At 51.1% G+C, this 9,491-nt stretch overlaps 1 protein-coding gene across 1 annotated transcript; it reads right to left on the reverse strand.

The window, feature by feature from the left end:
* Positions 1–1,374: 1,374 nt before the first annotated feature.
* LOC137309688 (sodium/potassium-transporting ATPase subunit alpha-1-like) lies at positions 1,375–8,735 on the reverse strand (the record flags this gene model as incomplete). The annotated part of the gene is made up of 2 exons (XM_067977755.1): positions 1,375–1,643; positions 8,618–8,735. Coding segments are annotated over 2 exons (387 nt in total), but the record flags the coding sequence as incomplete, so codon positions are not given.
* Between the last annotated feature and the right edge of the window lie 756 nt (positions 8,736–9,491).

Genomic DNA, 9,491 nt, shown 5'->3' on the forward strand with positions numbered 1-9,491 from the left:
TCTCACTCTCTCCTCTCTCTCTCCTGATAATCTCACTCTCTCCTCTCTCTCTCCTGATAATCTCACTCTCTCCTCTCTCTCCTGATAATCTCACTCTCTCCTCTCTCTCTCCTGATAATCTCACTCTCTCCTCTCTCTCTCTCTCCTGATAATCTCACTCTCTCCTCTCTCTCTCCTGATAATCTCACTCTCTCCTCTCTCTCTCTCCTGATAATCTCACTCTCTCCTCTCTCTCTCCTGATAATCTCACTCTCTCCTCTCTCTCTCCTGATAATCTCACTCTCTCCTCTCTCTCTCCTGATAATCTCACTCTCTCCTCTCTCTCTCCTGATAATCTCACTCTCTCCTCTCTCTCTCCTGATAATCTCACTCTCTCCTCTCTCTCTCCTGATAATCTCACTCTCTCCTCTCTCTCTCCTGATAATCTCACTCTCTCCTCTCTCTCTCCTGATAATCTCACTCTCTCCTCTCTCTCTCCTGATAATCTCACTCTCTCCTCTCTCTCTCTCCTGATAATCTCACTCTCTCCTCTCTCCCTCCTGATAATCTCACTCTCTCCTCTCTCTCTCTCCTGATAATCTCACTCTCTCTCTCCTGATAATCTCACTCTCTCCTCTCTCCCTCCTGATAATCTCACTCTCTCCTCTCTCTCTCTCCTGATAATCTCACTCTCTCCTCTCTCTCTCTCCTGATAATCTCACTCTCTCCTCTCTCTCTCTCCTGATAATCTCACTCTCTTCTCTCTCTCTCCTGATAATCTCACTCTCTCCTCTCTCTCTCTCCTGATAATCTCACTCTCTCCTCTCTCTCTCTCCTGATAATCTCACTCTCTCCTCTCTCTCTCCTGATAATCTCACTCTCTCCTCTCTCTCCTGATAATCTCACTCTCTCCTCTCTCTCTCTCCTGATAATCTCACTCTCTCCTCTCTCTCTCTCCTGATAATCTCACTCTCTCCTCTCTCTCTCTCCTGATAATCTCACTCTCTCCTCTCTCTCTCCTGATAATCTCACTCTCTCCTCTCTCTCTCCTGATAATCTCACTCTCTCCTCTCTCTCTCCTGATAATCTCACTCTCTCCTCTCTCTCTCTCTCCTGATAATCTCACTCTCTCCTCTCTCTCTCCTGATAATCTCACTCTCTCCTCTCTCTCTCTCTCCTGATAATCTCACTCTCTCCTCTCTCTCTCCTGATAATCTCACTCTCTCCTCTCTTTCTCTCTCCTGATAATCTCACTCTCTCCTCTCTCTCTCCTGATAATCTCACTCTCTCCTCTCTCTCTCTCTCCTGATAATCTCACTCTCTCCTCTCTCTCTCCCCCTTTTCCCACGCCCAGTCCCACTCTCCCCGTTCACCACCCCAGGCCCCAGATCTCACAGTGACGGTCGCGAGGAGCCCCTCGGGAACATTAGCCACGATAATCCCGATGAGAAAGATCACAGCCTCCAGCCAGGTGTAGCCCAGGATCAGCGAGAGGACGAAGAAGGAGACACCCAGGAAGACAGCAACACCAGTGATGATGTGAATGAAGTGTTCAATTTCCATGGAGATGGGCGTCTGACCGACCTCCAGGCCAGAGGCCAAGGTGGCAATCCGTCCCATCACCGTCCGGTCCCCGGTAAAAATGACCACTCCTCGGGCTGTCCCTAAAACAAGGAGGGACAGGGGGTTCGATACAGAGTAACGCTCCCTCCGCACTGTCCCGTCAAACACTCCCAGGGCAGGTACAGGGTTAGATACAGAGTAAAGCTCCCTCTACACTGTCCCATCCAACACTCCCAGGGCAGGTACAGGGTTAGATACAGAGTAAAGCTCACTCTACACTGTCCCATCAAACACTCCCAGGGCAGGTACAGGGTTAGATACAGAGTAAAGCTCCCTCTACACTGTCCAATCAAACACTCCCAGGGCAGGTACAGAGTGAGATACAGAGTAAAGCTCCCTCTACACTGTCCCGTCAAACACTCCCAGGGTCAGGTACAGGGTTAGATACAGAGTAAAGCTCCCTCCGCACTGTCCCGTCAAACACTCCCAGGGCAGGTACAGGGTTGGATACAGAGTAAAGCTCCCTCTACACTGTCCCGTCAAACACTCCCAGGGTCAGGTACAGGGTTAGATACAGAGTAAAGCTCCCTCCACACTGTCCCATCAAACACTCCCAGGGCAGGGACAGGGTTAGATACAGAGTTAAGCTCCCTCTACACTGTCCCATCAAACACTCCCAGGGGCAGGTACAGGGTTAGATACAGAGTAAAGCTCCCTCTACACTGTCCCATCAAACACTCCCAGGGGCAGGTACAGGGTTAGATACAGAGGAAAACTCCCTCTACACTGTCCCGTCAAACACTCCCAGGGCAGGTACAGGGTTAGATACAGAGTAAAGCTCCCTCTACACTGTCCCGTCAAACACTCCCAGGGTCAGGTACAGGGTTAGATACAGAGTAAAGCTCCCTCTACACTGTCCCGTCAAACACTCCCAGGGCAGGTACAGGTTTAGATACAGAGTAAAGCTCCCTCTACACTGTCCCATCAAACACTCCCAGGGCAGGTGCAGGGTTAGATACAGAGTAAAGCTCCCTCTACACTGTCCCATCAAACACTCCCAGGGCAGGTACAGGGTTAGATACAGAGTAAAGCTCCCTCCACACTGTCCCATCAAACACTCCCAGGGCAGGTGCAGGGTTAGATACAGAGTAAAGCTCCCTCTACACTGTCCCATCAAACACTCCCAGGGCAGGTACAGGGTTAGATACAGAGTAAAGCTCCCTCTGCACTGTCCCATCAAACACTCCCAGGGCAGGTACAGGGTTAGATGCAGAGTAAAGCTCCCTCTACACTGTCCCATCAAACACTCCCAGGGCAGGTACAGGGTTAGATACAGAGTAAAGCTCCCTCCACACTGTCCCATCAAACACTCCCAGGACAGGTACAGGGTTAGATGCAGAGTAAAGCTCCCTTCACACTGTCCCATCAAACACTCCCAGGGCAGGTGCAGGGTTAGATACAGAGTAAAGCTCCCTCTACACTGTCCCATCAAACACTCCCAGGGCAGGTACAGGGTTAGATACAGAGTAAAGCTCCCTCTACACTGTCCCATCAAACACTCCCAGGGCAGGTACAGGGTTAGATACAGAGTAAAGCTCCCTCTACACTGTCCCATCAAACACTCCCAGGGCAGGTACAGGGTTAGATACAGAGTAAAGCTCCCTCTACACTGTCCCATCAAACACTCCCAGGTCAGGTACAGGGTTAGATACAGAGTAAAGCTCCCTCTACACTGTCCAATCAAACACTCCCAGGGCAGGTACAGAGTGAGATACAGAGTAAAGCTCCCTCTACACTGTCCCGTCAAACACTCCCAGGGTCAGGTACAGGGTTAGATACAGAGTAAAGCTCCCTCTACACTGTCCCATCAAACATACCCAGGGCAGGTACAGGGTTAGGTACAGAGTAAAGCTCCCTCTACACTGTCCCGTCAAACACTCCCAGGGCAGGTACAGGGTTAGATACAGAGTAAAGCTCCCTCTACACTGTCCCATCAAACACTCCCAGGGTCAGGTACAGGGTTAGATACAGAGTAAAGCTCCCTCCACACCGTCCCATCAAACACTCCCAGGGTCAGGTACAGGGTTAGATACAGAGTAAAGCTCCCTCTACACTGTCCCGTCAAACACTCCCAGGGCAGGTACAGGGTTAGATACTGAGTAAAGCTCCCTCTACACTGTCCCATCAAACACTCCCAGGGTCAGGTACAGGGTTAGATACAGAGTAAAGCTCCCTCCACACTGTCCCATCAAACACTCCCAGGGTCAGGTACAGGGTTAGATACAGAGTAAAGCTCCCTCTACACTGTCCCATCAAACACTCCCAGGGTCAGGTACAGGGTTAGATACAGAGTAAAGCTCCCTCTACACTGTCCCATCAAACACTCCCAGGGTCAGGTACAGGGTTAGATACAGAGTGAAGCTCCCTCTACACTGTCCCATCAAACACTCCCAGGGTCAGGTACAGGGTTAGATACAGAGTAAAGCTCCCTCTACACTGTCCCATCAAACACTCCCAGGGTCAGGTACAGGGTTAGATACAGAGTGAAGCTCCCTCTACACTGTCCCATCAAACACTCCCAGGGTCAGGTACAGGGTTAGATACAGAGTGAAGCTCCCTCTACACTGTCCCATCAAACACTCCCAGGGTCAGGTACAGGGTTAGATACAGAGTAAAGCTCCCTCCACACTGTCCCATCAAACACTCCCAGGGTCAGGTACAGGGTGAGATACAGAGTAAAGCTCCCTCTACACTGTCCCATCAAACACTCCCAGGGTCAGGTACAGGGTGAGATACAGAGTAAAGCTCCCTCTACACTGTCCCATCAAACACTCCCAGGGTCAGGTACAGGGTGAGATACAGAGTAAAGCTCCCTCTACACTGTCCCATCAAACACTCCCAGGGTCAGGTACAGGGTGAGATACAGAGTAAAGCTCCCTCTACACTGTCTCATCAAACACTCCCAGGGTCAGGTACAGGGTTAGATACAGAGTAAAGCTCCCTCTACACTGTCCCATCAAACACTCCCAGGGCAGGTACAGGGTTAGATACAGAGTAAAGCTCCCTCTACACTGTCCCATCAAACACTCCCAGGGTCAGGTACAGGGTTAGATACAGAGTAAAGCTCCCTCTACACTGTCCCGTCAAACACTCCCAGGGTCAGGTACAGGGTTAGATACAGAGTAAAGCTCCCTCTACACTGTCCCATCAAACACTCCCAGGGCAGGTACAGAGTTAGATACAGAGTAAAGCTCCCTCTACACTGTCCCATCAAACACTCCCAGGGCTGGTACAGGGTTAGATACAGAGTAAAGCTCCCTCTACACTGTCCCATCAAACACTCCCAGGGTCAGGTACAGGGTTAGATACAGAGTAAAGCTCCCTCTACACTGTCCCATCAAACATACCCAGGGCAGGTACAGGGTTAGGTACAGAGTAAAGCTCCCTCTACACTGTCCCGTGAAACACTCCCAGGGTCAGGTACAGGGTTAGATACAGAGTAAAGCTCCCTCCACACTGTCCCATCAAACACTCCCAGGGCAGGTACAGGGTTAGATACAGAGTAAAGCTCCCTCTACACTGTCCCATCAAACACTCCCAGGGTCAGGTACAGGGTCAGATACAGAGTAAAGCTCCCTCTACACTGTCCCATCAAACACTCCCAGGGCAGGTACAGGGTTAGACACAGAGTAAAGCTCCCTCTACACTGTCCCATCAAACACTCCCAGGGCAGGTACAGGGTTAGATACAGAGTAAAGCTCCCTGTACACTGTCCCATCAAACACTCCCAGGGCAGGTACAGGGTTAGATACAGAGTAAAGCTCCCTCTACACTGTCCCATCAAACACTCCCAGGGCAGGTACAGGGTTAGATACAGAGTAAAGCTCCCTCTGCACTGTCCCGTCAAACACTCCCAGGGTCAGGTACAGGGTTAGATACAGAGTAAAGCTCCCTCCACACTGTCCCATCAAACACTCCCAGGGGCAGGTACAGGGTTAGATACAGAGTAAAGCTCCCTCGACACTGTCCCATCAAACACTCCCAGGGTCAGGTACAGGGTTAGATACAGAGTAAAGCTCCCTCTACACTGTCCCATCAAACACTCCCAGGGCAGGCACAGGGTTAGATGCAGAGTAAAGCTCCCTCTACACAGTCCCATCAAACACTCCCAGGGTCAGGTGCAGGGTGTGATACAGAGTAAAGCTCCCTCTACACTGTCCCATCAAACACTCCCAGGGCAGGGACAGGGTTAGATACAGAGTGAAGCTCCCTCTACACTGTCCCGTCAAACACTCCCAGGGCAGGTACAGGGTTAGATACAGAGTAAAGCTCCCTCTACACTGTCCCGTCAAACACTCCCAGGGTCAGGTACAGGGTTAGATACAGAGTAAAGCTCCCTCTACACTGTCCCGTCAAACACTCCCTGGGCAGGTACAGGGTTAGATACAGAGTAAAGCTCCCTCTACACTGTCCCGTCAAACACTCCCAGGGTCAGGTACAGGGTTAGATACAGAGTAAAGCTCCCTCTACACTGTCCCGTCAAACACTCCCAGGGCAGGTACAGGGTTAGATACAGAGTAAAGCTCCCTCTACACTGTCCCATCAAACACTCCCAGGGCAGGTACAGGGTTAGATACAGAGTAAAGCTCCCTCTGCACTGTCCCGTCAAACACTCCCAGGGTCAGGTACAGGGTTAGATACAGAGTAAAGCTCCCTCCACACTGTCCCATCAAACACTCCCAGGGGCAGGTACAGGGTTAGATACAGAGTAAAGCTCCCTCGACACTGTCCCATCAAACACTCCCAGGGTCAGGTACAGGGTTAGATACAGAGTAAAGCTCCCTCCACACTGTCCCATCAAACACTCCCAGGGGCAGGTACAGGGTTAGATACAGAGTAAAGCTCCCTCTGCACTGTCCCGTCAAACACTCCCAGGGTCAGGTACAGGGTTAGATACAGAGTAAAGCTCCCTCCACACTGTCCCATCAAACACTCCCAGGGTCAGGTACAGGGTTAGATACAGAGTAAAGCTCCCTCCACACTGTCTCGTCAAACACTCCCAGCGGCAGGTACAGGGTTAGATACAGAGTAAAGCTCCCTCTACACTGTCCCATCAAACATACCCAGGGCAGGTACAGGGTTAGGTACAGAGTAAAGCTCCCTCTACACTGTCCCGTCAAACACTCCCAGGGCAGGTACAGGGTTAGATACAGAGTAAAGCTCCCTCTACACTGTCCCATCAAACACTCCCAGGGTCAGGTACAGGGTTAGATACAGAGTAAAGCTCCCTCCACACCGTCCCATCAAACACTCCCAGGGTCAGGTACAGGGTTAGATACAGAGTAAAGCTCCCTCTACACTGTCCCGTCAAACACTCCCAGGGCAGGTACAGGGTTAGATACTGAGTAAAGCTCCCTCTACACTGTCCCATCAAACACTCCCAGGGTCAGGTACAGGGTTAGATACAGAGTAAAGCTCCCTCCACACTGTCCCATCAAACACTCCCAGGGTCAGGTACAGGGTTAGATACAGAGTAAAGCTCCCTCTACACTGTCCCATCAAACACTCCCAGGGTCAGGTACAGGGTTAGATACAGAGTAAAGCTCCCTCTACACTGTCCCATCAAACACTCCCAGGGTCAGGTACAGGGTTAGATACAGAGTGAAGCTCCCTCTACACTGTCCCATCAAACACTCCCAGGGTCAGGTACAGGGTTAGATACAGAGTAAAGCTCCCTCTACACTGTCCCATCAAACACTCCCAGGGTCAGGTACAGGGTTAGATACAGAGTGAAGCTCCCTCTACACTGTCCCATCAAACACTCCCAGGGTCAGGTACAGGGTTAGATACAGAGTGAAGCTCCCTCTACACTGTCCCATCAAACACTCCCAGGGTCAGGTACAGGGTTAGATACAGAGTAAAGCTCCCTCCACACTGTCCCATCAAACACTCCCAGGGTCAGGTACAGGGTGAGATACAGAGTAAAGCTCCCTCTACACTGTCCCATCAAACACTCCCAGGGTCAGGTACAGGGTGAGATACAGAGTAAAGCTCCCTCTACACTGTCCCATCAAACACTCCCAGGGTCAGGTACAGGGTGAGATACAGAGTAAAGCTCCCTCTACACTGTCCCATCAAACACTCCCAGGGTCAGGTACAGGGTGAGATACAGAGTAAAGCTCCCTCGACACTGTCTCATCAAACACTCCCAGGGTCAGGTACAGGGTTAGATACAGAGTAAAGCTCCCTCTACACTGTCCCATCAAACACTCCCAGGGCAGGTACAGGGTTAGATACAGAGTAAAGCTCCCTCGACACTGTCCCATCAAACACTCCCAGGGTCAGGTACAGGGTTAGTTACAGAGTAAAGCTCCCTCTACACTGTCCCGTCAAACACTCCCAGGGTCAGGTACAGGGTTAGATACAGAGTAAAGCTCCCTCTGCACTGTCCCATCAAACACTCCCAGGGCAGGTACAGAGTTAGATACAGAGTAAAGCTCCCTCTACACTGTCCCATCAAACACTCCCAGGGCAGGTACAGGGTTAGATACAGAGTAAAGCTCCCTCAACACTGTCCCATCAAACACTCCCAGGGCAGGTACAGGGTTAGATACAGAGTAAAGCTCCCTCGACACTGTCCCATCAAACACTCCCAGGGTCAGGTACAGGGGTAGATACAGAGTAAAGCTCCCTCTACACTGTCCCATCAAACACTCCCAGGGCAGGTACAGGGTTAGATACAGAGTGAAGCTCCCTCTACACTGTCCCATCAAACACTCCCAGGGTCAGGTACAGGGGTAGATACAGAGTAAAGCTCCCTCTACACTGTCCCATCAAACACTCCCAGGGCAGGTACAGGGTTAGATACAGAGTAAAGCTCCCTCGACACTGTCCCATCAAACACTCCCAGGGCAGGTACAGGGTTAGATACAGAGTAAAGCTCCCTCGACCCTGTCCCATCAAACACTCCCAGGGTCAGGTACAGGGGTAGATACAGAGTAAAGCTCCCTCTGCACTGATAAACTGTGACACTCACTCCCCTCCCAGGATGGATACGGACTCAGGATGATATTACCTTCCACACAATTGGTGGAGAAAAATGCAATATTCCTCGTCTCGAGGGGATTCTCGTTGGTGAATTCAGGTGACCGGGTCTGAGGTTCAGATTCTCCAGTGAGGGACGAGTTATCGACCTGATGGAACCAAGTACAAAGCAGTGCGTTAATATTTTCAGGGGGTCTCCGGGGAGTGTGTTAATATTTACAGGGGGTCTCCGGGGAGTGTGTTAATATTTGCAGGGGGTCTCCGAGGAGTGCGTTAATATTTACAGGGGGTCTCCGGGGAGTGTGTTAATATTTACAGGGGGTCTCCGGGGAGTGTGTTAATATTTACAGGGGGTCTCCGGGGAGTGTGTTAATATTTACAGGGGGTCCCCGGGGAGTGTGTTAATATTTACAGGGGGTCCCCGGGGAGTGTGTTAATATTTACAGGGGGTCTCCGGGGAGTGTGTTAATATTTACAGGGGTCTCCGGGAGCGTGTTAATATTACAGGGGGTCTCCGGGGAGTGTGTTAATATTTACAGGGTGTCTCCGGGGAGCGTGTTAACATTTCCAGGGGGTCTCCGGGAGTGTGTTAATATTTACAGGGGGTCTCCGGGGAGTGTGTTAATATTTACAGGGGGTCTCCGGGAGTGTGTTAATATTTACAGGCGTCTCCGGGGAGTGTGTTAATATTTACAGGGGTCTCCGGGGAGTGTGTTAATATTTACAGGGGGTCTCCGGGGAGTCTGTTAATATTTACAGGGCGTCTCCGGGAGTGGGTTAATATTTGCAGGGGGTCTCCGGGAGTGGGTTAATATTTACAGGGGTCTCCGGGGAGTGTGTTAATATTTACAGAGGGTCTCCGGGGAGTGGGTTAATATTTACAGAGGGTCTCCGGGGAGTGGGTT

The sequence above is a fragment of the Heptranchias perlo genome, unplaced genomic scaffold (genome assembly GCF_035084215.1).
Source record: "Heptranchias perlo isolate sHepPer1 unplaced genomic scaffold, sHepPer1.hap1 HAP1_SCAFFOLD_1769, whole genome shotgun sequence".
Lineage (NCBI taxonomy): Eukaryota > Metazoa > Chordata > Chondrichthyes > Hexanchiformes > Hexanchidae > Heptranchias > Heptranchias perlo.